The 27,649-nt window shown below is 43.7% G+C and overlaps 1 protein-coding gene across 4 annotated transcripts in view; it reads right to left on the bottom strand.

Annotated features, from left to right (window-relative positions):
* KCNQ1 (potassium voltage-gated channel subfamily Q member 1) overlaps positions 1 to 27,649 on the bottom strand; it is a 1,547,560-nt gene that overhangs the window by 1,129,144 nt on the left and 390,767 nt on the right. For all 4 annotated transcript variants that reach the window (XM_030201128.1, XM_030201127.1, XM_030201126.1 and 1 more), the window contains exons 6-8: positions 27,469 to 27,565; positions 22,600 to 22,740; positions 8,638 to 8,748 (exon numbers count right to left, since the gene is read on the bottom strand). In XM_030201128.1, coding sequence (XP_030056988.1) covers positions 8,638 to 8,748; positions 22,600 to 22,740; positions 27,469 to 27,565 — 349 coding nt within the window. The remainder of the gene's footprint in view (positions 1 to 8,637; positions 8,749 to 22,599; positions 22,741 to 27,468; positions 27,566 to 27,649) is intronic.

A 27,649-nucleotide genomic window follows, 5' to 3' on the forward strand; every position in this document is an offset into this window, starting at 1 on the left:
CTACCTCTCCGAAAACTCTACAGATAAACACAGACTACCTCAAAGATCCGTTAGATAAACAAACAAAAAAAACTACTGTAATTCTCACCTAAAATGTAAATTGTAAGCCACTTTGAACCGGAACTTGTTTTTGGATAACAGTGGGATACAAGAATGCATAAATAAATAAAAGTAAATAAATTAGTCTGATTTCTGTGGTAAGTAATTAGTGGAAATGCTTTTAAAACAGAGAATAGTAAAGTTTTTTGGAATCCGAGGCAACATGGTTTCACTAGAGGTAGGTCGTGTCAGACAAATTTGACAAATTTCTTTGACTGGGTGACCAGAGAGAGTTGGATCTAGGGAGAGCCCTAGATGTGGTGTATTTAGATATTAGCACAGCCCTTGACACGGTTCTGCATAAACAACTAACAAATAAACCGAGTGCCCTTGGTATGGGCCCTAAGGTGACTGACTGAGTTCGGAACTAGTTGAGTGGAGGGTAGCAGTAAATGAAGCTCATTCTGAAGAAAAGGAGGTTACCAGTGGTGTGCTGTAAGGTTCAGTTTACAATTTTGGACTTTCTATACTGCCCATACTGACACACAACAGGACCATTTACAGCTCTTGGGCTGGTTCTTTTTAACATTTTTGTAAGGGATATTGCTGAAGAGCTGTCTGATAAGGTTTGCCTCTTTGCAGATGATACCAAATCTGAAATAGGATAGACACCCTTGATGGTGTGGATATCATGAGGAAGGACTTAGCAAAGCTAAAGGAATGGTCTGGAATTTGTGAGTTAATGCTAAAAAAAAATGCAGGGTCATGCATTTGGGCTACAAAAACCCAAGTTTAGGGGGTGAAAAACTTTTGTGCATGAAAGAGGAATGTAACTTGGGTGAGATTGTATGTGATAATCCATATGTGATGATCCTAAGGTGGCCAAACAGGTAGAAAAGGTGACGGTGAAACCAAGAAGGATGCTTGTGCCACTTTGAGCCCACATCCTGTAGGAAAAAGTGGGGTAAAAATGCACTAAATAAATAATAAATAAATAGGGAGAGGAATGGCCTGTAGGAAAAAGAAGGTGATGATGCCCCTGTATAAGACTCTGGTGAAACCTCATTTAGAATACTGTGTACAATTCTGGAGACTGACCCTTCAAAAAGATATGAACAGGATGCAGTTGGTCCACAGGGTGACTACTAAAATGGTCAGTGGTCTTTGTCATAAAGTGTACAGGGACAGACTTAAAGATCTCAATATGTATAGTTTGGAAGGCAGAGATATGGGAGTTAAATAGAGACATTTAAATACCTACATGGCAGGTGAGTCTCTTTCAACTGAAAGGAAGCTCTGGAACAAGGATGAAGATGAAAGCAACCTGAGGAAATACTTCTTCACAGAATAGGTGGTGAATCCATGGAATGGCCTCCCAGTGGAAGTAGTGGAGACAAAAACAGTATCTGAGTCCATGAGAGCTTGGGACAAGTACACAGGATCTCTAAGGGAATGATAGGGAGAGTAGATGGCATGGATGGATCTATTTCTAGGTTTCTAAGAAATCAGTACAGTCTGGGACAAGGTTGATCAGCTCATTTGGGGTGAATCACCTGATCATAGGCGGTCGGTGGCCCAACTGTTTGGGGAGGCTAAAGGGGGCGGGGTTAGGGGCGGGGACAGGGGTGGAGCTTAAATCCATAATTGTCTGATCACACACAGAAAAAAAAATAAATAAATGTCACAATTAATACCTTTTATTAAATTTAGATATTAGCTATGTATCATATGTCAAAGAATAAAGTGGTTGCTCAAAGCATATACTAACCACAATCGCTCAACTGCAAAACACTATGCACAACTTTGTGCAAAAAGACACTCTGAACCTTACTGTACCATAAATATTACACTGGGCAGAACCTAATACACCAATATACCACCCATACGGAAAATGTAGACCGTCAACAATATTGAAACAAGGGATCATAATATCACAATTCTCATGTAGAGCCACAAAACATCCTAATTCATGTTTAATGTGGGATAAAATGTCATAAATAAGTAAATAAACTTTTAATGTTGAACACCTAATTCTCAAAGTGGACATATTCCAAACACTATAATGAAAATAAAATGATCTTTTCTACCTTTGTTGTCTGGTGACTTTGTTTTTCTGATTGTGCTGGCCCAGTATCCGATTCTGCTGCTATCTGTCCTCTTAACTCCGTTTCCAGGGCTTCCTTTCCATTTATTTGTTTACTTTCCGCCTTTCTTCTTCATTTCTTGTCCTATATCCATAAGTAAAAGCTGGGTCCTCCGCAAACTTGACTGTCCAGTGGATCCAGCTTTTGCCTATTTTCTTCATCCATGTGCAATTTTTCTACTCTCTTCCTTTTCTGTTATCTCATCTCCTTCCTCACTCCTCCCTCCCCCTCCATGTCCAGCAACCCTCCTCTCCCCCTCTACCCTCCCCTCCATCCACCCATATCCAGCAACCCTCCTCTCCCCTGCCCTCTCCTCTCCCCTTCTTCCACCATGTCCAGCAACCCTCCTCTCCCCTTCCCTCCATCCAGCAACCCTCCTCTCTCCTTCTTCCACCATGTCCAGCAACCCTCCTCTCCCCTTCTTCCACCATGTCCAGTAACCCTCCTCTCCCCTTCCCTCTATCCAGCAACCTTCCTCTCCCCTTCTTCCACCATGTCCAGCAACCCTCCTCTCCCCTTCCCTCCATCCAGCAACCCTCCTCTCTCCTTCTTCCACCATGTCCAGCAACCCTCCTCTCCCCTTCTTCCACCATGTCCAGCAACCCTCCTCTCCCCTTCCCTCTATCCAGCAACCTTCCTCTCCCCTTCTTCCACCATGTCCAGCAACCCTCCTCTCCCCTTCTTCCACCATGTCCAGCAACCCTCCTCTCCCCTTCCCTCCATCCAGCAACCCTCCTCTCCCCTTTTTCCACCATGTCCAGCAACCCTCCTCCCCCCTTCCCTCCATCCAGCAACCCTCCTCTCCCCTGCCCTCTCCTCTCCCCTTCTTCCACCATGTCCAGCAACCCTCCTCTCCCCTTCCCTCCATCCAGCAACCCTCCTCTCCCCTTCTTCCACCATGTCCAGCAACCCTCCTCTCCCCTTCCCTCCATCCAGCAACCCTCCTCTCCCCTTCTTCCACCATGTCCAGCAACCCTCCTCTCCCCTTCCCTCCATCCAGCAACCTTCCTCTCCCCTTCTTCCACCATGTCCACCAGCAACCCTCCTCTCCCCTTCCCTCCATCCAGCAACCCTCTTCTCCCCTTCTTCCACCATGTCCAGCAACCCTCCTCTCCCCTTTCCTCCATCCAGCAACCCTCCTCTCCCCTTCTTCCACCATGTCCAGCAACCCTCCTCTCCCCTTCCCTCCATCCAGCAACCCTCCTCTCCCCTTCTTCCATCATGTCCAGCAACCCTCCTCTCCCCTTCCCTCCATCCAGCAACCCTCCTCTCCCCTTCTTCCACCATGTCCAGCAACCCTCCTCTCCCCTTCCCTCCATCCAGCAACCCTCCTCTCCCCTTCTTCCACCATGTCCAGCAACCCTCCTCTCCCCTTCCCTCCATCCAGCAACCTTCCTCTCCCCTTCTTCCACCATGTCCACCAGCAACCCTCCTCTCCCCTTCCCTCCATCCAGCAACCCTCTTCTCCCCTTCTTCCACCATGTCCAGCAACCCTCCTCTCCCCTTCCCTCCATCCAGCAACCCTCCTCTCCCCTTCTTCCACCATGTCCAGCAACCCTCCTCTCCCCTTCCCTCCATCCAGCAACCCTCCTCTCCCCTTCTTCCATCATGTCCAGCAACCCTCCTCTCCCCTTCCCTCCATCCAGCAACCCTCCTCTCCCCTTCTTCCACCATGTCCAGCAACCCTCCTCTCCCCTTCCCTCCATCCAGCAACCCTCCTCTCCCCTTCTTCCACCATGTGCAGCAACCCTCCTCTCCTCTCCCATCTGCCCTGTTTCCTTCCTGCCCCCCCCCCGTACCTTTAAATATTATAGTTTTGCTGGAGTCGCGGGCAGCCGGCATTGAAGACATCGGCAGGCTTACGCCGGTTCCAGCAGCCTTCCCTTCCCTCGTTGCAAGTCGGATGATGGCTCCGCCCTCTTCTGACGTATTTCCTGTTTCTACGAGGGCGGAGCCATCATCCGACTTGCAACGAGGGAAGGGAAGGCTGCTGGAGCTGGCGTAAGCCTGCCGATGTCTTCAATGCCGGCTGCCCGCGACTCCAGCAAAACTATAATATTTAAAGGTACGGCGGGGGGGCGGGGCAGTGGCGGGCTGGGGAGGCTTAGCCTCCCCAAGCCTCTTATACGGGGCGCCTATGCACCTGATCTTTGATCTTATGGATTACAGACACTTATGGCTTACACCCTACCCCTCTACCCACCCACCCCTAGAGTGACATGTCTTATATAACCTCCCTATCAACTCACTCATTACTTTTACATCACCCATTTCTATTCTTCTATCACCTTCTCCCACTACTCCAACCAGAGTTACACCTAATCACACTGACCACCCTTCAACATCTTCAGTCCTTCTGTGACTGTTCTCTTGTGCTTGACTGCTTAAATATTTTAAATTTAAATGCTTTACTTTTTGTCTATTAGATTGTAAGCTCTTTGAGCAGGGACTGTCTTTCTTCTGTGTTTGTACAGCGCTGCGTACACTTTGTAGCGCTCTAGAAATGTTTAATAGTAGTTTAATAGTAGTAATATATTGAAACCATGTCAAAGGGTGAGTATTTTGTTTTTGTTTTAATTTGATGTATATGTTTTAGCTGATCTTGTTGTCTTGCTACTGCTTTACAGGGGCATAGCCATGGGGAGGGGGGGTACTTTGGGTTCAAGCCCCCTCCAAAATTGTGGCACCAATTTAATGGCTGGCAGGGATTCCCAAGCCCTGCAAGCCAAAGAGATCCAGTGCCCGAGTCCACACTCATGTTGCCTGAGCAGTGCTTAAGTCAGCGGCATGCTTCAGACACCGATGTCAGCACTCATATGCAACCCTGCCAGGAAAGGTAAGATTTATATGATTGGGTGGGTGGGCGAAAGGAAATACTTGCCCCCCTCAGTCCATCCCAGGGTTCCCCCTCCCCCACTTGGAAATGGACTTCTTGTTACATGCCTGTTGCTTTACTACTTGTTATACCTGATGCTACAGGTCTCTGGGTTACACGACCATTCATCCTCGATTTCTACTCATAATTATAAAGGATACTTTTTTCTTGTATTCAGATCATAACAAGGATGCTCTAACACAGAGGATCTCAACCCAGTCCTCGGGACACACCTAGCCAGTCAGGTTTTCAGGATATCCATAATGAATATGCACAAAATAAATCTGCATGCCTTATGTCCATTGTATGCAAATTTATCTCAAGCATATTCATTGTGGTATCCTAAAGACTTGACTGGCTAGGTACGTGCCAAGGCTGGGTTGAGAACCCCTGTTCTAACAATCTGGAAATTAGCTGTTTACAGAAAAAAGACTTGAGGATAATTCTATAACTAGACACCACAAATTAGATATGCCAATGCTGTGCACTGAGAAGCAATTCTATACTGGCATCTGGGCACCAAGATGCCACTACAGAATACTAGCATAAGTCAGTATCAAACATGTCTACATTTAGTTGGGCCCACTTACACCAGGTCTATAGCTGGCATAAATGCATGCTCCTAAATGAGGCACTTTAGTAAGTAACTTTCTGTATGCTAATAATTTATGGGTCAGGTTCTATATAGCGTGCCTAGCATTCCACCCTGAAATTTAAGCGTATTCCATAACAATGTGTGTAACTTAATTGACTTAACAAGCTAATCAGTGTTAACAGCACCTAACAAGCAATAATGAGCACTAATTGATAATTAGAATTTACGTGCACAACTCACTAATGGACTGTGCCTAAATTCTAATGCATGCAATTCAAAAAGGGTGTGGTCATGGGTGTTTTGTGGGCGTTCCTAAAGTTACACATGTTGTTGTAGAATATGGCCCAATCTGCGTAAATCTACCTGCAGGGATTTACGCCACATTTTCACAGGTGCAAATGGAGGCACGTAGTTTTAGGCGCTGGGGTATCAACTAAGTGTATGCTATATACTTCATCTAAATTTTATAGAATACACTTAGGCAGAAATGTTTTCTACGTGGATTTTCTTAAGCGTCATATATAGAATCTGGCCCAATGTGTTTAAGTGGGAGCTCACCTATGCTCCTCTGCAACTAATTCCCCTCTTGCATTTATGCACTAAGGCATTTGTTTGATCACTTTATAGATCACTGCTGAGCACTTTGCTAGCACACACGTGTAAGGGTATATTTATCCAAAGAAAAAAGCACAGCTAGGCCTTCAAGACAGACAACAGACACGAGACGTGTTTTGGCTTAGAAACGCCTGCCTCAGGGGTCCAAGATGCTTAGAAAAAGGAACGCTGTGAGAACAGGCTCCTTGCTGTATAAATATCACCCTAAGCTGATATAAATGCAAACTTCCACACATATGTGGTAAACGCAGTCAGTAGAAAAACTGCCAAGTACTATCTTTATGTGATAACCCATAGCCCTTTAAGTGCTGAATATCGCAATTAACTGGTTGTGTGTTAGCCAGCTCCAGAAATCCAGAAATTCAATGCCGGTGCCCAGACATGGCCAGGCACTGAACTTCTGGGTTTAATGCTAGTGGCGGACAGCAAAACACTGATTGCCGCCAGCTGAATATCAGGCCCTATAAATTTGGGCACATATCCAAATTGTGCATGCAATTTAATTGAACAAGCTAATTAGCTCCAATTGGCATTATAACAAGCAATTATTGGTGCTGATTAGAATTAATTACAATAGGCACGAGTCAAAAAAGGGGCGGGTCATGGGTAAATCGGGGGTGGTCTTTAAGTTACGTGGGTAGTTATTGAATAAGGGCATCTGTGCCTAACATTAGGCATGGGCATTTCTGCCATGTTTTCATTGGTGCAAGTGGCCACGCCTAAAGTTAGGCACTATTCTATGAACTGCATCTAATTTTAAGCAGGGTTTATAAAATAGCGCTTTTTTTGGCACTGATTTTTTTTGGACAACATATATAGAATTCCTTCATAGTGTTTAAATTTAGGTACCCTGTTACAGAATGAGGGAGTGCACCTGTCTTTTCTGCCAAGGTGGGAAGTTCAGCAGGATTTGAACTACAAACTTTATGGAACTAGCCAATGAAACAGACTTATTACATACAGGCACCAGACTAATATACTAGCAGTAATTATGCTAGTTAGAGATGGCCCAAAGGCACAACATATCTCAGAAAACTCAATTAAATTATCTCTGCATGACTTTTAGAACCAGCCCCCTTCTCTACATCACAAAATACATTATTAGTTTCACTGCAGTAAGCATGACCCTCATTGTCCTGCTCCTGACTTCACCAACATCTGGAATCAGGAATAGGAGTTCTCTGTGTGCCCCTGCCATGCTGTCAGTTCAGACTAAGGGCAAGAAGTCAAAACTGTTTGCCCAAACTTATTCATTGCACAGCCTCAAAGCCTGACTCCACAGAAAACAATGGGGAGAATCCATTAAAAAGAGGACAGATCTTTCATTTCTGGCATTGAAACCACTTATTCTGAGAAGGAAACAAAGATGATTATAAAGTCAGAAAAAAATAAGATTTTTTTTTTCATGAATACTGCACACAAGGGATCTTCAGTTTCTTTAGGAGTGTTGCTCTTATAACCATGTTTAGGTTGTCTTTCAGCTCTCCTCTTATGATTTTGATTAAATTATGAAGGATCCAAGGCTGCTCCATTACTCTGTTTTCACTGTTGATGTTAGGCACACAGGAGGGAGAGGAGACTATGATCTACAGTTGATGTGCTCCATCTGTGCAAGCTTATGATTATAGGTCATAGAAGCATTACATTAGCTTAAGAGTTGGCTATTACTATATTTTCTATTGACGGGGAGGAAAAACTACTCTTTGATATTCAAAACAAAAATTTGAAGATTGATACCTGGAATGGATGAGCTTCACCTGTCCCTGACAGACACAAATGCACAATAAATCCCTTCCCCACCAATGACATGCATCATACTGGTACCATATAAGTCAACCTTTTCAAAGAGAACATAGTTTAAGTTGGGATGCCTTGGAAAAATGAAGATTTGGGCAAAATTAAGGAAATGAAAATACACACAATTAACTGGGGATCAGATGGATTTGGGAAGAGGTACACTAGCTACTATTACAACAGAAGATTAAATTTATGATTCTGTCAGTTATAGTTATATGTCCTAATGGAACAGACAAAAGTTATCTTACAAATTTATTGACAAATTACTTATCAGAATGCTGCAATTCTCGCAACGTGTTACTATCTATTCCATGGTTAAATTGGGATCTGTCATACATGCCAATCTTACGAAAAAATCTGCTAGAAATCCACTTTGATGCCCAGTCTGTTTAAATGCTTGGTTCATTTATGGTTATTTACAGAGATTCTATTGTGCATAATGTTAAGAAGTAATACAGCGTCAAGTTAATCAGCTACATCAAGTATTTTATACTTTTATTTTTTTTTACTGTTCCTTGCCTTCTGATCTATAATAAACACAGCAATCAAATCACCATTAAAAGTCAACATACCGCAGGAAGAGCAAAAAATGAAATTGCAAACACCGAAAAACAGGAAGCAATAGTTTTTCCTATCCACGTCTGAGGTACCTTGTCACCATAACCAATAGTTGTTACAGTCACCTAAGAAAAGAGCAAATGTTATTTAAATGAGGAACTACACCAAATAGTATCATCAAGCAATGGAAAAAAAATTATCACAGTATAGAATAAAAGCTCCAAAACAGGTGTAGATGTCAATAGAGTATATTGTGAGAAAGGGACCTGGTGTAAATGTCCATGCCTCCACATTGGCGGTATTTTAGAATCTAGGCATGGGCATGTGGGCCCTGCCCAAACTTCACCCCTGTACCCACTTACCAGCATGCACAATTATGTAAAAAAAGAATGTACAGTATTTTATAAGAGGCCACATAGATGCGAAAATGAAAAGACTAAACAAAAAAAAAAATGACACTGCTACACACAGGGGCTGATAATTAGATTTTGAGCAGAGATGTACAGCAAGGTATACCTCATTCTAGAACAGGGTACCTAACTTTATAGAATACTGCCATCCACTTACCTGAGTGCATGCTTTTGCATGTAAATGGCAGTAGCAATCCTAAGTTCTATTCAACCGCCACCTGAAACTGAACACGTCCAAGACCGAGCTTATCGTCTTTCCACCAAAACCCACTTCTCCTCTTCCTCCACTCTCTATCTCAGTTGATGGCACCCTCATCCTCCCCGTTTCATCTGCCCGCAACCTCGGAGTCATCTTCGACTCCTCCCTCTCCTTCTCTGCGCATATCCAGCAGATAGGCAAGTCCTGTCGCTTCTTTCTCTTCAACATCAGCAAAATTCGCCCTTTCCTCTCTGAGCACACCACCCGTACTCTCGTCCACGCTCTCATTACCTCTCGCCTTGACTACTGCAACCTACTCCTTACTGGCCTCCCACTTAGCCATCTATCCCCCCTTCAATCTGTTCAGAACTCTGCTGCACGTCTTATATTCCGCCTGAACCGATATACTCATATCACCCCTCTTCTCAGGTCTCTTCACTGGCTTCCAATCAGATACCGCATACAGTTCAAGCTTCTCCTTCTTACCTACAAATGCACTCAGTCTGCAGCCCCTCATTATCTCTCTACCCTCATTTCCCCTTACGTTCCCGCCCGTAACCTCCGCTCACAGGACAAATCCCTTCTCTCAGTACCCTTCTCCACCACCGCCAACTCCAGGCTCCGCTCATTCTGCCTCGCCTCATCCTATGCTTGGAATCAACTTCCTGAGCCTTTACGCCAAGCCCCCTCCCTACCCATCTTCAAATCCTTGCTCAAAGCCCACCTCTTCAATGTTGCTTTCGGCACCTAACCTTTATACCTTTCAGAAAATCTAGACTGCCCCTATTTGACTGACTGTACATTTGTCCTTTAGATTGTAAGCTCCTTTGAGCAGGGACTGTCCTTCTATGTTAAATTGTACAGCGCTGCGTAACCCTAGTAGCGCTTTAGAAATGTCAAGTAGTAGTAGTAGTAGTATTCTAAAATTATGTGCTAAGGGGTAAATTCTACAAACCACACCTAAAAAAACATCAGCAACAAAAAACCCTGTTTAAGTTCTATTCTATAAGCTGTGCCTAAAGTTAGGCACAGTTTATAGAACAGCACTTAAGCACAGGGATTGCATGTAAATTTAGGTGCATCCATTTGCACCAATGAAAACATGGTACAAATGCCCCACCTATATTTATGCGTGCCCCCCCCCCCATTCTATAATTGTGCACGCAACTCAAATCCACGCCCATGCTCTGCCCCAAAATACCCATGACCCTCCCATTTCTGCACCCCCTTTTCCGGGACATTCAGAAAATGTAGGCATGGTTCATGTGCCTAAATTTATGTACATAAATGTTAATGCATTTCAATTAGTGCCAATAATTGCTTGTAAAAAAAGCCAATTATTATTGTCTCATTATTCAATTAACTTACACATGCACATTGAGTATACGTCCAAATTTGCACGTGCAATTTTTGGCAACTTTAATAGAATCAGGGGGTAAATGGTTGAGCACATAATGTTGAACTATAATGATATAAGGGACCAAGTCTCCACTCCAGGTAGTTACTCTTAGTATCAATGCAAGAGACCGGTTATTTACGTAAGCCCAATATTGAGGAAAAAAGTTTTTCTAGGAGGATCTTTTGTGATCCGTCGGCATACCGTACTGAATAATAAGTGACCTGTGGTTCTGATGCAGCAGTGGCAAAATGGAGGCCACCATTGACCACGGTCCGACACACGGAGGAACACTGAAGGAAGACCCGCTCCTCAAGCTAAGTACTTCTTTTGAAAGTTAACGGAGAGGAACGGTATTGTGTCTGTGGTTGAGGTTCCCCGTTGTGATTACTATAACTAAAAGACAAGCTATTGACATCAGGAGGTTTTTTGCTGATGATGAAGTCCTAGCCCTTCTTCCGCCTAGATAGTGGAAAAGGTGCTTCTTGAGGCTTTTTCCGCCTAGAAAAACTTTTTTCCTCAATATTGGGCTTACGTAAATAATCGGTCTCTTGCATTGATACTATGATCACATAACAGAATAAACCCTTTTACTTTTGGTGCCTAAATGCGCAGTTACAGAATCATCCCTTGTGAAGAAAAGGAAGTGGCTGTTTGGTTACTTTTGGTCCTCATGCCGATGGTCCCTCTCTAGCATTACAATGTTCACTGGGAGTCTACCAACTGATCGCGTCAATAGAAATTCTGGACGTTCAAAACTTTTTTAGCAGCCAGGATAAACCACCTGGCCAGGACTAACTAGGCATTTTCAGTGGAACTTAACCAGATAGTGCTGTTGAAGATGCCTGGTTAGCATCCAAGCTGAAACTGGCTATTCTGGGGGCATTGCGGTGTCACGATTGTGGTTGTGATCTCTCTCTGACTCACCTTATGTTCCGATGGTCAGCTGCTGTGCTGGCTACTGTCTGTAGGGTTTCCACTTCCTCTGTGTTTCAAGCCTCACTTTGGGTTCTGTGTATATCCTGCCTCTGTCCTGTAGGGTTTCCACTTCCTGTGTGTTTCAAGCCTCACTTTGGTGTTCAGTGTGTATTTCCTGCCTCTGTCCTGTTTATAAGGAAGTGATGCACTTTCATTCAGTGCCTTTGCAATGCCAAAGGTCTCCAGGTTAGTCTGTGTGCAGTGTAGCACTTCTGCTTTGTTCTAGTCTGTGTGTCTGTGGGCACTTCTGTCTTGATTCCTTGTTTAGGGTGCCTGTGTGCACTTCTGCTTCTATTCTTCTCCATCTGTTTGTGTGCTAGGTTCAGCCTTTAGCCATAGTTCTGTTGTTTGTCTGTGTAGGTCAGCTTTGTGTCCTGCCTAGTCTGCCTTGCTTGTTATAGTCCCCTCTACCTTAGCTCTGTTTGTCTGTGTGGGTCAGCTTTGTATCCTGCTTGTGTCTGCCCTGTTTGTCTTCAGCTCCAGTCCCCTTCCTGCTGGTCTCTGCCCTGTTTGCTTTCAGCTTCTGTTCCTGCCAAGCTTGTTTGAAAATCCTGAATCCTGTTTGAGTATACTGTATCCTGTTCCAGCCAAGCTTGTTTGGGTATCCTGAATCCGGTTCCTGCCAAGCTTGTTTGAAAATCCTGAATCCTGCTTCAGTATACTGAATCCTGTTCCTGCCAAGTTTGTTTGAAAATCCTGAATCCTGCTTGAGTATCCTGAATCCTGTTCCTGCCAAGCTTGTTTGAAAATCCTGAATCCTGTTCCAGTCAAGCCAAGTCCGCCCAGCATCCGGTTCCAGCCAAGCCAAGCTTGTTAGTCCAGTCCTGCTTGGGGGGAGGGGGTTTGCCTCCTGCTGCCGCTCAACGACAGTAGGCCAAGGGCTCACGTTGTTCCAGAGTTCGTAACTGTTTGTTTAAAGCTTGGGACCATGACATCCGGAGATGAAATTGGAACTTAGCCAGATAAGTGGCGATATTCAGCCCTTAACCATCCTACCTTTATGTGGTTTTTCATAACTGGTTAAGTGCTGAAAATTGAACTTAACCGGCTATGTTTTCATAAGCTCTAGAAACCTGGAAATTCAATCCCAGAGCTCAGATATGAATTTCCAGGTACATCATCATTGGCGGTCAGCAAAACGTATATTGTCGCTGGATATCGGGCCCTCTGGGTTTAAAAAAAGAGCCAAAGAAAGTATCTTGTATCATTTTTAACTTTGTTACACCAATGGGGGCTCATTTTCAAACACTTAGACTTACAAAGTTCCATAGGTTATTATGGATCTTTGTAAGTCAAAGTGCTTTGAAAATATGCCTTCCTAACCAAGGCTTCTGCACTGAACGTTATTTTTAGCACAATAATAAAGCCCTCAACTATTTGTTTTATCTCAGTAATTGGACCCAGATACAACTTTTTTTTTTTGTTACATTTGTACCCTGCGCTTTCCCACTCATGGCAGGCTCAATGCGGCAGGCAAAGGAGGGTTAAGTGACTTGCCCAGATTCACAAGGAGCTGCCTGTGCCGGGAATCGAACTCAGTTCCTCAGTTCCCCAGGACCAAAGTCCACCACCCTAACCACTAGGCCACTCCTAGGAGAAGCCGGCTGCTTTTGACTCCTAACCACCACTCACCTGCCCTGTCCTTTTATCCTCACCTCTTTATTCCCTTACCCTTATTATTCTGTCTGTTTCAGTGTGTTATACACCATATTGTTCCATAAGGTCTAAGTTATCTATGCTGAATGGCAGAAAATGAAAATGAGAAACAGAGCCCTAATTACAAGAACCTGCTGGCTCAATTTGAATCATCTGGCAGTCCGTGCATGAGTGAAGTTGTTAGATCATAGCCAAGGTGAAATAATCAGCACAGACACGTGAGGCAATTGGCACAATCCTATTGTACTCACCTCAGTTCTGGTCAATACCACCTGTGCTGACTAATCAATAGACATGTCCAAATGAAATCCCACTGTAATAACATATAACGTGAAATATCCCAGATTTATTCCATAATATTCTTCATACCATATAACAATTTTTTGTTTTATTTTTTTTTATTTCTCTATTTTTATATTTAACCTCTATTATCTCCAGGATAGGAAAAGCCTCAGAAAACTCAGGTAACCACAACTGTAAGAATTGCTGTGCTTATAGCGTATTTTATTTATGTGTTGCATTTTCCCACCTATTTGCAGGCTCAATGTGGCTTACCTAGTACCGTCAAAGGCGTTTGCCTAGTCGGTGAATAACAAATACAAAGTTGTATAGTGATCGTATGAGGTATAAGTGGAGGGTCGGAATGGATGAAGATTGCGTGATGTCCTGTTCGATCATAGTCATGCTGTGTTGGTAGGTGAAGAGGGTTACGTAGGGTCGTTGGGGTAGGCCTTTTTCAAGAGGTAGGTTTTTAGTGATTTCCTGAAGTTCAAGTGGTCGTGGATTGTTTTCACAGCTTTTGGGAGCCCATTCCATAGTTGTGCGCTTATGTAGGAGAAGCCAGCTGCTTTTGACTCCTAACCACCACTCACCTGCCCTGTCCTTTTATCCTCACCTCTTTATTCCCTTACCCTTATTGTTCTGCCTGTTACCCTGTCTTATCTAGATTGTAAGCTCTTTGAGCAGGGACTGTCTTTCTTTGTATGGTGTACAGCGCTGCGTATGCCTTGTAGCGCTACAGAAATGATAAGTAGTAGTAGTAAGTTCTTTTGTATTTCAGTCTTTTGCAATTTGGGTAGTGTAGGTTTAGGTAGGATCTTGATGATCTGACTTTGTTTCTTATTGGTAAGTCTATAAGGTTTGTCATGTATCCTGGGACTACACCATACATGATTTCGTGGACTAAGGTGCAGATTTTGAAGATGATCTGTTCTTTGATTGGGAGCCAATGCAACTTTTCTCGGAGGGGTTTGGCACTTTCGAAGCGTGTTTTGCTGAATATCAGCCTGGCTGCTGTATTTTGGGCGGTCTGGAGTTTTTTTATGAGTTGTTCTTTGTAGCCCACGTAGATTCTTTTGCAATAATCTGCATGGCTTAGGACCATTGATTGTATTAGGTATCGAAAAGTTGCTCTTGGGAAGAAAGGTTTTAATCGTTTGAGCTTCCACATTGAATAGAACATTTTTTTTTTGTTACAGAGTTTAGTTGGCTCTCTAGGGTAAGGTTGCGATCGAGTGTGACACCGAGTATTTTCAAACTGTCCGAGGTAGGGAGGATATGTCCTGGAGAGGGTTTGTATTTGTTATATGGAGAGGAGAGGATGAGGCAATGTGTTTTTTCGGTGTTCAATTTCAGTTGGAATGAGTTTACCCAGGAGTCCATGATGTTCAGACTATCGTTGATTTTGCTGGTTATTTCTGTCAGATCATATCTGAAGGGGATGTATATTGTAACATCATCTGCGTAAATGAATGGGTTAAGGCCTCCGTATGTATAAGGACTGTGCCAGTGGAATCATCATCATGTTGAAGAGTATTGGTGATAATGGTGATCCTTGAGGTACTCTGCAGACTGCTTTCCACGGTGGTGATATGTTTGACTTTGATATTACTTGATAAGTTCTGGTGGTTAGAAAGTCTTTGATCCAGTTAAGTACGTTTCCTTCAATCCCGAAGTGGCCTAATATTCTGAGTAGTATATTGTGGTTTACCATGTCGAATGCGCTCGACATGTCGAACTGGAGGAGATGTATGCTTTTGCCTGTGGCAATCTCCTGTTTGAATTTGGCCAGGAGGGTGACTAGGACAGTTTCGGTGCTATGGTGGGATCAGAATCCAGATTGTGACTTATGTAATATTGAGAACTTGTCCAGGTATTCCTTAAGCTGTTCAGTCACTAAGCTCTCCATCATTTTTACTACTAATGGGATAGACGCAACTGGGCGGTAATTGGTGATATCGTTTGTGCTTTTCTTGGCGTCTTTTGCTATTGGGGTGAGTAGGATGTTGCCAAGTTCCTCAGCGAAGAGACCTTGTTGTAACATGAAGTTTAGATGGGATGTAAGGTCTGCTATGAAGCGGTCTGGGCCAGACTTGTGTAGATGAGTGGGACTGTTAATATGGGGGGCTTCAGGCCTATGCTGGACATGCCCTGTGACCCTATATGCAGTATTACCATTTCTGTGTGTGAGTAGCTAGGCCTCAAGGTTAAAAGGATTGCATAAAACAAGTTTGTAAAGCTCATTTTGAAAGAAGAAGTGCTCTAATGAACTTTGTCACACAGCACAGATGTTCCTTGTGTCACAACAATGCAAACATGAGATAAGAGCATGGCTGTTAGCAACTGCTCCATTAAACAAGGGACTTTTTGATATCTGTAAAGCGACAATAGAGCCATCTAATGGAAAAGGAATATAGTAATGGATATGTTATATAGGGGAACTTGGAGCGAAGTGAAGAATAACAAAAGATTAAGGAGACTAGGGCTATTCAGCTTGGAGAAGAGACGGCTGAGTGGAGACATGATAGAGGTATATAAAATAATGAGTGGAGTGGAACAGGTGGATGTGAAGCTTCTGTTCACGCTTTCCAAAAATACTAGGACTAGGGGGCATGTGATGAAACTACAGTGTACTAAATTTAAAACAAATCTGAGAAACTTTTTCTTCACCCAACCTATAATTAAACTCTGGAATTCGTTGCCGGAGAAAGTGGTGAAGGCGGTTAGCTTAGCAGAGTTTAAAAAGGGGTTGGACGGTTTCCTAAAGGACAAGTCCATAAACCGCTACTAAATGGACTTGGGAAACATCCACAATTCCAGGAATAACATGTATAGAATGTTTGTACGTTTGGGAAGCTTGCCAGGTGCCCTTGGCCTGGATTGGCCGCTGTCGTGGACAGGATGCTGGGCTCGATGGACCCTTGGTCTTTTCCCAGTATGGCATTACTTATGTACTTACGTAAAACTTGTGGTTTGACTTTACAAACACGAATGACCCTGAGTACACAGAAAAAGTGATGATTTATTGTGAATCATAATTAAGAATATAGATTACCTAAGAAATAAGTGCTAATAAACAGAAAGCCAGATGGTGTAAATGCAGAACTAGAATCTATCCCGAAAGTGGTGTTAGGGGAAGTTTGGGAAGGCGGAGAAAATGATGTATTTTGACGCGGCCTCAATAGATTGCAATGTAAAGGAAAAAGTATAAAAGATGTAACCTAAGTAATAGGAATCAGAGATGTTTTACTGTGTGTTCACGTTCTTGTGGCTGGTATAACTATCTCTCTGAGAAAATGCCTGAGGCCTGTACTGATTGACTTGCCTTGATTTGCTGTACTGCCCAGGGGCGTAGCTGCTATGGGGCCACAGGGGCCAGGGCCCCCCTAGATTTGGCCCTGGACCCCCCTGCCAATGACCCTCTCAACCTCCCTCCTGCCACCAACCCGCCATCAACCTGCCATCGCCGTCTGCTACCTTTGCTGGCGGGGGACCCCAACCCCCACCAGCCGAAGTCTTCTTGCTTCGTTTGGTTTCTGAGTCTGTCTGACGTCAGACAGACTCAGAAACCAAATGAAGCAAGAAGACTTGGCTGGCGGGGGTCCCCCAACAGCAAAGGTAGACGACGTCACGGCGACGGTGGGCGGGGGGGTCGTCGGCAGGCGGGCCACAGTTGTTGGAGGTGGTTCTGGCGTTGGCGGGGGTGTCGGCAGTGGCGGAGGGGGGGCCTAAAATGTGCCCCCTCACCTCGGCTCTGGACCCCCCTAACGGCGAAGTCCAGATACGCCCCTGGTACTGCCTAATCTGAAATAACTATAATAAGCACAATTGGTAAGATAATAAAGAAACTTTTTCTCATATACTCTAAAATAGCCTTCTGTGTCTGTCTCTCCTTCTTTATATTATAAGTAATTCTATGTACTATGTGGTGGACACTGTTAGATAATATAGAATTGTATTTATATATTTATATCTATGAGGGAGAGCAGATATTATGGAGTCTGGGGTTTTAGACCCCTAATTACAGGACATGTATCCAGTTTGCAGTGGGTCTTGGCGAACCTGTGAGTCGCTTGTATAACTGATTCGGTGCTGAGGAGATTAAATGTTGTCCAAATGCGGTCAGCTGGGTATCCTTCGGAGGATGGGTCCAGATCGTTGAAGAAGATTTTGATGTCGGTATTGTGATGAGGAAGTGTGCTGCGTAGTTTTATTATTTTTTCGTTAAAGTAGTTAGCAAGTTTGTCTGCAGGTGGGATGTCTGTGTTGGTTGTGGTGAGAGGGGTGGTGTCTAGTAACTTATTTATGAGTTGGAATAGTTTCTTCATATCTTTGTAGTCCGGTCCTAATTTGGTTTTGTAGTAGGACCTTTTGGTTTGTTTTATTGCATATTTGTATTTTCTATGTATTTGTTTCCATGCGTTGAGTGTGTGTTCATCTTTTGTCTTTCTCCATACTCGTTCAAGTTTTCTAGATTGTGTTTTGAGTTTTTTTAGTTCGTCATTGAACCAAGGTATAGTGTTTTGTCTTTTAATATTTTTGTTTTTAAGGGTCTATTTTGTTTAGTACGCTGTTGCATCTGCCATCCCAGTGGTTGAGATAAAGTATGGAATCCGTGCGTGTTGTCCATTCATTGTCATATATTTGTTGCCAGAATATTTGTGGATCGATTTGCCCTCTTGTAGTGTAAGTAGTATGTTCTGGTGTACTGTTTGAGCCCTTCTTCCGCCAGTTTAGAGTTAGGTTCAGTTTGTAATGGTCAGTCCAAGGTATTGCTGTCATTTGATGTCTATTATTAATAGATTATTGTCTGTAGGTAGTTTATGTGATAGGAGGTCCAATGTATGTCCTTTGATATGGGTAGTTTGCATGTGGGGCCACTTAAAATCCCAGGACTGTAGGAAGTCTTTACATTCAAGTGCGTTTGTGAAGTTGGGGTCTTCTAGGTGAAGGTTAATGTCGCCTAGTAGCAGTATGTTGTTGTTATTTACACAGTTGTTTGATATGAAGTCCATGAAGGTGAGCTGACTTTCCTTCTAGTTGCCGGGTGGTCTGTAGAATAATACGCAATTCAGGTGATCGGTTAGGGAGTTGTTATGGATTCTAAATGAGGCAATTTCTAGTTGGGGGGTTATGGAGGCGGCTGTGGTTTTGGTGGTGAATTTTTCTCGGTATATTAGTGCTATGCCTCCACCTCTCTTTTCTGATCTGCTTCGGTGGGTGATTTTGTAACCTGACGGGCACAGTTCAAGGATTATGGGGTCGCTTTGGTTGTGAATCCATGTTTCATTGATAAAGATGAGATCGTGGTTTTCTGAGGTGATCCAATCTGATATTGTTGTTGTTTTGTTGATTACGGATCTAGCATTGATGTAGTCTACCTGGATGTTTTGGTATGGGGCTTCTAGGTTTGGTGTTATGTGGATTTTTGTTACTTGTTGTTCCTTGGGTGATGTGTGTTTGTTGTGGTCTTTCCTCTCATTTTGTTGGTGATGTCCATGTTTAGATAGTTTTCCTTTAGATGATGAGAGTCAGTTTGGTGGAGTGTGGAATGTCTGATCAGTCTTTGGTGATTTTGTAGGGTGTGTATGAATTAATGTTCTATGAGTGGGATGGATAGTGCTAGGTGGATCAGTGAAAGGGAGTAGATTACCAGAAGTATTTTGATTGTGTTCATTTTGGTGTCAATTTAGGATATACTAGTAAAAAAGGCCCGTTTCTGACACAAATGAAACGGGCGCTAGCAAGGTTTTCCTCGGAGTGTGTATGTTTGAGAGAGTGTATGTGAGAGTGACTGTGTGTGAGAGAGAGAGTGAATGTGCGAGTGTGTGTGTGTGTGTGAGAGAGAATGAGTCTGGCTGCGAGTGTGTTTGTGAGAGAGAGAGTGTGTGTGTGTGTGTGTGTGTGAGAATGAGAGTGTGTGCAAGTGCGTATGTGAGACAGTGTGTGTTTCACACAGATACAGTGTGTGTGTGTGTGACACAGAGTCTCTGTGAGACTGAGTGTATGAGACCAAGAGAGTGTTTGAGTGACTGTGTGACACATAGAGACTGAATGTGATACAGTGTGAGACAGAGTGTGTGAGAGACAGTGTGTGAGAGTGAGAGAGAGAAAGACATTGACTGTGAGAGAGAGAGTGTGTGTGAGAGAGAGAGAGAGAGAGAGAGAGAGTGTGAGAGAGAGAGAGAGAGAGAGAGAGAGAGAGAGAGTGTGTGTGTGACAGAGATACCTCCCCCCCTCTCTGGTGTCAGGCCCCCCTCCCTCCCTCTGGTGTCAGCCCCCCCCCCCCCCCCCTCTCTGGTGTCTAAGCGTTACTATGCAGGACGCTGAGCTCTGGCTGTGCTTCAAGGAACTGCCCAATTCTATTTAATAGAATGCACCTCCAACATGCTGAAGCCGAGAAACCTCGTGTGGTTGGTCACTTCTGCTTGTGACGAACCCGGAAGTACGTGATGTCAATTCAGGAGATGGATACAGAGAGCAGGAATGCCTCAGCCATGCAGTTAGCTTCAGAATGTTGGAGGTGTGTTTTATTATATAGGATAGGTTACTCACAGTCAGATGCTCAGGAATGAAGTCCTGGACACCTATAAGTCAGGCTTACAGTGAGAGTGGGAGCTCAGCAGTTCTGATGGGAATACAGGCTCACAGTGAGAGTGAGAGTTCAGCAGTTCTGATAGAAGTAGAGCCTCAGAAGCAAGCTGCCTATTGTGGGAGGTGCTTTCTGGTATCACCAACCCGTCTGCCTGGTTTGAAATTATGTTGTGAAAGATGATGGCTGAGGAAAGCCTTCCCCAAGAGCAGGCTACAATAAAGGTTGGAGCTCAGCAGCTCTAATAAGAGTGTAAACTGCTATAAAAGTAGGAGCTTAACAGTTTAAAGTAAGTGCAGGCTTACAGTGAGAGTGGGAGCTCAGCAGTTCTGATGGAAATACGGGCTCACAGTGAGAGTGAGAGTTCAGTAGTTCTGATAGAAGTAGAGCCTCAGAAGCAAACTCCCATTTTCATAAGAACATAAGAGTAGCTATACTGGGTAAGAACAATGGTCCATTTAGCCCCTTCCAGAGCTTAACTATTCATTGAGTGAAAAAATATTTTCTCCTAATTGTTTTAAAAGTATTTCCATGTAACTTCCTTGAGTGTCTTTGTACTTTTGGAATGATTTACTTCAACTCATTCTACACCACTCAGGATTTTGTAGACCTCAATCTCCACTCATCCGTCTCTTTCCCAAGCTATGAGTCCTAACCTGTTTAGCTTCCTTCATAGAGAGGAATTCCATCCCCTTTTCAATCATTGGCTGAAAAACCTCTCCTTTATTGTCTTGAAGTTCGAATGTCTCTCTGGGATCTGCAGCTTATAATTCTTTAGAACAACTTTAGACAACTCTTTCTGCAGCAAAAAAATCTTAAATGTGTGCAAAAATTCACTTATCTTTAAAGGAACGTATCATTGTTAAACCCCTTATCGCACAGCAGTTTTTCTTGTCACTAGAAACAGCCAACACTCTGTGCTCTGATGAGGCCAGCATTTTGCAGCTCTCTCACCGCTGCGTCAGGACTTCACCTCTCTCATTGCTGTTAATAACACTCCCAAGTAACTTTTTGTCTCTTGATAATGCTGCCATCAGGCAAGAAAGAAGAACTAAAGCAAAGATTATTCCCAAAGCTGCCTATGAGAAGTTAAACTAGGACTGGGGCTCATCCTTGCTAATTTACTTAGTTTGGGTAATTTGAAATCACAGTGTCAGCAAGTTCAAGACTGTTCCAATGCATCCCATAGGACAATAAAAGGGCAATTCTATAATGGGGTGCCTGTATGTAATGTGCCCTTCACACACATAAATGCACAAATAAACACTTATGTATGTGTACACTTACCAGTGACAGTACTAGCAGGGCGACTAAGCGCTATTCTGAAACGATGTGCGCAAGTGGCGCAGTGCGTAAAATCAAGGGGGCACACACATGGATGGGGCTCCCGCTTATGCAAGTAACTTAGGGGGTCTTTTACAAAGGCAAGTTAGCATTTTTAGGAGGCACTAAACGCTAGAGATGCCCACAGGAATATATGAGCATCTCTACCTGAGAATCCTGGAAAGAAATCCAAAAATCTGAATTGGACCAAGATATAGCACAGTGGTCCTTAACCCAGTTCTCAGGACACGCCTAGCCAGTCAGGTTTTCAGGATATCCACAGTGAATATGTATGAGATAAATTCGCATACAATGGAGGTAGTGCATGCAACTTTATCTCATGCAAATGCATTGTGGATATCCTGAAAACCTGACTGGCTGGCTATGCCCTGAGAATTGGGTTGAGAACCGATGATCTGGCATGATATGGAAATAAGCTGCTGACAAACATGCAAGCAAGAGTCCATACTCTGTGCAAAACTAACAAGAAAAAACAACAGTAGAGGTGATGAGAGTGGCTGGAGATCTTTAATGACAATTCTCCTGCCAAAGATATAGGGAGCCGTCTGTGAGAAAATCAGACTCCTGACGCAGGCCCTATCACCGAAACACGGCTGTGTCGAGCCATATTGAGGAATTGTCACTAAAGATTTCCAGTCACTCTCCTCACCTCTGCTGTTGTTTTTTTCTTCTCATAAGGTGCTGACAGGATAAGAAATAGAACCAAGCAGGAGTGAAATTCTACATTTTAGTTGCTCCAGTGTGTATATGAAAACATCACAAAGAGATCACTCAGGTAATGTGTTCTCACAGTAAAAGACAGACTGCATTACCACAGGATTGTCAACAATTCACCATTCTTAAAAGCTGCGGGCTTAGGTGACCCACTGCCATTAGATTGCCAGGAATATCCAAGACACTCCTGGGTTTTCAAGTCTTTTTCCAAGTTTTGTATATGAAAAACATCCAGAAATCTATAAGGCAAAAGTAAGAAAAGCAAGATTGACCCAGCTGCTTTTTAAAGTCATCTTACCACCAGCCCTTAAAACAGAGCACCCATAGCTGTACTAAGAAGAACCCAGCACCTGAGCACTTCTGCAGACCAGAGTGTTCCTTGGTACAGTAAAGCTGTAAGTAACTTACTACTCCCCACCACAGGGCATCTGCATAGCTGCCAAACTGGGTCTCTCCTGAATCATCCACAGCATCTTTTTCAGCAAGATAGACGAAATAGGAAGAGAAAATCAGACCCAAAAAGCCGATGTAAAGGGTTGTTATCAGCTCCTAGAGGAAGAAGCAAACAAGCCAATTAAGAACTGTACAACTCTATCAACTAGTATAGATGTGTAAATGATTAATTCACAAACGCTTTGGAGATGGAGATTAAAGGACTACCATTAATCATGTCCCTAGGAAGTTGAAAGAATATAATGCTTCCATCAGCACTTCTGAGGATACTGGATTTGAGAACCAGCTAAGGATACTGTTTGTTGCTAACCAATCTGTGGACATTTATCTTTAGCTCTAAAGAAAATAAAAGTCAGCATATATAGAGCTTAATTTTAAACTGATGCTCAATGGGAATGTGAGGACTGCTGCTAGCAAATGACTCCTGTTGAGAAGTATTCTATTTGATTCTCTTATGAGCAAGCTGTCTTCCAAAGAGCATGGAAAAAGAATGTAGATTTACTCAACAAAATAAAATACAATCAAAACGTACATAACACAGATCACAGCACATCACTAACACCTGAAACGCAATACAATTATATCAATGTGTCTCCAAGGTGCATGGGAGTCTGCGAACACAAGTGATGTGAACAGCCCCAATTTTTTTTTTAAATGGTTGATTTATGTATTTTCCAAAATTTTCCATATTTTTCCATATTTTCAAGTATTTTACTTGGTTCACTTCATGTATACATATTTATTTATTATTGATGTATTTATTAGGCTTTATTTACCACCTTTTTGAAGGAATTGTAAGAATAGATCAAACATGAGCAATAGGCAATTACAGCAGTAAAAATATTCAAATAAAAATACAAAGTATGGCACAGTATACTACTTACAATGTCAACACATATGTAATAGAACATTTTAATTGATAGTGAAGGGTAAAGCAAAGATGTAACATATAAATAGGTACAGGGCCGTGCCGACGCGGTAAGCGGGGTAAGCGCCGCAGGGGGGCACCGCCGCAGTGCTTACCCTCGCCCCGCGCCGCCGAGGCCTTTAAATCTTTTACCTGGTCGCAGCAGCGTCAGTGAAAGCGCTGCCGACGTCTCCCTTCCCTTGCACTCATTGGTTCCCTCAGTGTCCCGCCTTCTTCTGATGTCAGAAGAAGGCGGACACTGAGAGAACCAAGAGCGCGAAGGGGAGACGTCGGCAGCGCTCCGCTTTCACTGACGCTGCTGCGACCGGAAGTAAAAGATTTAAAGGCCCCAGGGCGCGGAGGAAAGAGCAGAGAGGCATGGATGGGAGGGCAGAGAGACAGGCATGGATGGGAGGGCAGAGAGGCATGGATGGGAGGGCAGCAGCAGGGCCCAGGGAGAGGACAAATTGCTGGAAGGGGAGGGGAGAGAGGAGGATTGCTAGCTATGGATGCAGCAGGGAAGGGCAGAGAGGGACAAGGATGGACATGGGGGCCCAGGGAGAGGACAATTTGCTGGAAATGGAGGGGAGGGGATAGAGGAGGATTGCTGGCTATGGATGGAGGAGGGAAGGGCAGAGAGGGACAAGGATGGACATGGGGGCCCAGGGAGAGGACAAATTGCTGGAAATGGAGGGGAGGGGAGAGAGGAGGATTGCTGGCTATGGATGGAGGAGGGAAGGGCAGAGAGGGACAAGGATGGACATGGGGGCCCAGGGAGAGGACAAATTGCTGGAAATGGAGGGGAGGGGAGAGAGGCGGATTGCTGGCTATGGATGGAGGAGGGAAGGGCAGAGAGGGACAAGGATGGACGTGGATGGGAGGACAGGACCCAGGGAGAGAGAAGAAATTTCTGGAAATAGATATAGAGCAAGAAATGAAGAAGAAAGGAGGAAAGTAAAGAAATAAATGGAAAGGAAGCCCTAGAAATGGAGTTAAGAGAACAGATAGCAGCAGACTCAGATACTGGGCCAGCATGATCGGAAAAAGAAACTGACAGATAGGCTGCAGAGAATACCTTCTCCTGCTTTAGACTTAGCCTGGCCTCAGAATGACATCCTATAGTATATCTCCTATCAAACTGAGCTCTCTTTTTCATCAAGCACTGCCATTTCCTCCCCTCACCCTCCCCACTGACAGTTTGAACTTCGTGGGTGTGGCTTGGATCTCTTTCAGGGAGAGAAAACTAACAACTTATAGCAGCAGCTTCAGAGAGCATTTTCCATCTCACAGATAGGCTGCAGAGAATACCTTCTCCTGCTTTAGACTTAGCCTGGCCTCAGAATGACATCCTATAGTATATCTCCTATCAAACTGAGCTCTCTTTTTCATCAAGCACTGCCATTTCCTCCCCTCACCCTCCCCACTGACAGTTTGAACTTCGTGGGTGTGGCTTGGATCTCTTTCAGGGAGAGAAAACTAACAACTTATAGCAGCAGCTTCAGAGAGCATTTTCCATCTCACAGATAGGCTGCAGAGAATACCTTCTCCTGCTTTAGACTTAGCCTGGCCTCAGAATGACATCCTATAGTATATCTCCTATCAAACTGAGCTCTCTTTTTCATCAAGCACTGCCATTTCCTCCCCTCACCCTCCCCACTGACAGTTTGAACTTCGTGGGTGTGGCTTGGATCTCTTTCAGGGAGAGAAAACTAACAACTTATAGCAGCAGCTTCAGAGAGCATTTTCCATCTCACAGATAGGCTGCAGAGAATACCTTCTCCTGCTTTAGACTTAATCCTACCCACCCTACCCCTCTACCCACCCACCCCTAGAGTGACATGTCTTATATAACCTCCCTATCAACCCACTCATTACTTTACCTCACCCATTTCTATTCTTCTATCACCTTCTCCCACTACTCCAACCAGAGTTACACCTAATCACACTGACCACCCTTCAACATCTTCTGTCCTTCTGTGACTGTTCTCTTGTGCTTGACTGCTTAAATATTTTAAATTTAAATGCTTTACTTTTTGTCTATTAGATTGTAAGCTCTTTGAGCAGGGACTGTCTTTCTTTTGTGTTTGTACAGCGCTGCGTACACTTTGTAGCGCTCTAGAAATGTTAAATAGTAGTAGTAGTAGTAGATAGCAGCAGACTCAGATACTGGGCCAGCATGATCGGAAAAAGAAAGTCACCAGACAACAAAGAAAAAAATCATTTTATTTTCATTTTAGCGTTTGGAATATGTCCACTTTGAAAATTTACATCTGCTATCTTATTTTGCAATGTATAGCAATTTGTTTCTAAGAATATTGCTGACAATTCCTGTCAGTGTAGCAAGTGGTGAGCGATCATTTTCACCGGGGGGGGGGCGTGATCATTTTCACCGGGGGGGGCGTGATCATTTTCACAGGGGGAGGGCGCCAACTGATAGTCTGCAGGGGGTGCCAGAGACCCTAGGCACGGCCCTGAATAGGTAAGAGTAAGAAGAGTTAGAAAGTAAGGTGACTGATTTAAAGAAAGTTGCACATGATGTCAGAGAGATGGTTAAATATTATCTCAGCTAGGGTACGAATGGGTAAACATGTCCTGCTGTAGTATGTGCAGCCCGAGTCATCCCTTGTGTGTGTGAGCGAGACTAACACATTAGTTACTTCTTTCATTACTTTAATGCAAGACCACTTTGTATTTCTCTTACCGGAATTGGCGATCGCCATCACAGTACTAAGTAAACCACACTGAGCCTGCAAATAGGTGGGAAAATGTGGGATACAAATGCAACAAATAAATAAATAAAGGCATGGTTGAAGAGCCAAGCTTTCACCTACTTCCTGAAGTAGAGATAGTCTTGTGTTAAGTGGAGCCTTTCAGGCAGTGCATTCCAGAGTGTGGGGGCTACTCCATAGAATGCTCGCTTGCGGGTATAACAACATGTATTTCTGGAATGGGCGGGACAAATTGTTTGTTCTTTTGGCTGCTGTCGGAGACAGGGTGCTGGGCTCGATGGACCCTTGGTCTGTCCCAGCATGGCGATGCTTATGTACTTATGTACTTTTGGAGAGGGTGTGGTTAGTGATAGTCCTTGAGAGGACCTTAGTGTCCTTGGTGCTGTGTGGAAGATCATCCTATTCTTTAGGTACTCAAGGCCATTTCCTTTGAGGGCCTTGAAGATTAGACATAGAGTTTTAAATTTAGCCCTGTATTGTACTGGTAGCCAATTAAGTTTTTACAAAAATGGTGTGATGTGGTCAAGTCGCTTGCAACCTTCTATGAGTCTTGCTGCTGCATTCTGAATCAACTGGAGCTGGTGTAAGCCCTTTGTAGTCAGACCATTGCAGTAATCCAATCTTGATGGTATCATTGCATGCACAACTGTTAATTCATAGGTATATGTGCATATGATCAATTTACATCCACTAAAATGTTTTAGGCACCCAAATGATCCAAATACATGCTAACGAATGTGCATCCTGGCCAGTACCTTTCTCCCCCACTAGGCACAATCCAGCTTTCTTACAGTTTAATATATTGAGCCAAGTGGTCTGCTGGAGCTGCCATCCCATTGAAAGTTTAAAAACCATGTCAAAGTTGGAGTTTATCTAGCAGAGAGGACGGTGTCAACAGTCTTCCATGCACCACAGAAGGACATACATCACTACCAATCATATTTAATTTCATTAGAAAAGGCAAAAAGTGGGTGTTCCCACTGCCCTAAGAGACAGCAGCCTGCTGAACTGTAAAAAAAAGTTATAAATGCAAACTATGCAGCTTTAAAAAAACAACAACAAAGTGTCATAAATGCAAATAACAGTTATATATAAAATGTTAGACTGCATCAATGCTGGAATGCTGCAGCATGTGTGCAACTGAACTAAGAGTACACCAATGTACGGCATTGCTTTCTCTCAGTTTACCTGTCTATGGATAAAAACAACTGATCCCAGTAGCCTCCAGGTTCCACCCTGGCGATCAACGTGTAACATTCGGAGGATCTGCAGAAACCGGATACCTCTGAAACAACATATGGAACACTTAAGGGAGAGGAGAAGGTACAGTCTAGTTATGTCAGAGCTCTGGACGGATTCAGAAGATATT

This window comes from Microcaecilia unicolor, chromosome 4 (genome assembly GCF_901765095.1).
Source record: "Microcaecilia unicolor chromosome 4, aMicUni1.1, whole genome shotgun sequence".
NCBI lineage: Eukaryota > Metazoa > Chordata > Amphibia > Gymnophiona > Siphonopidae > Microcaecilia > Microcaecilia unicolor.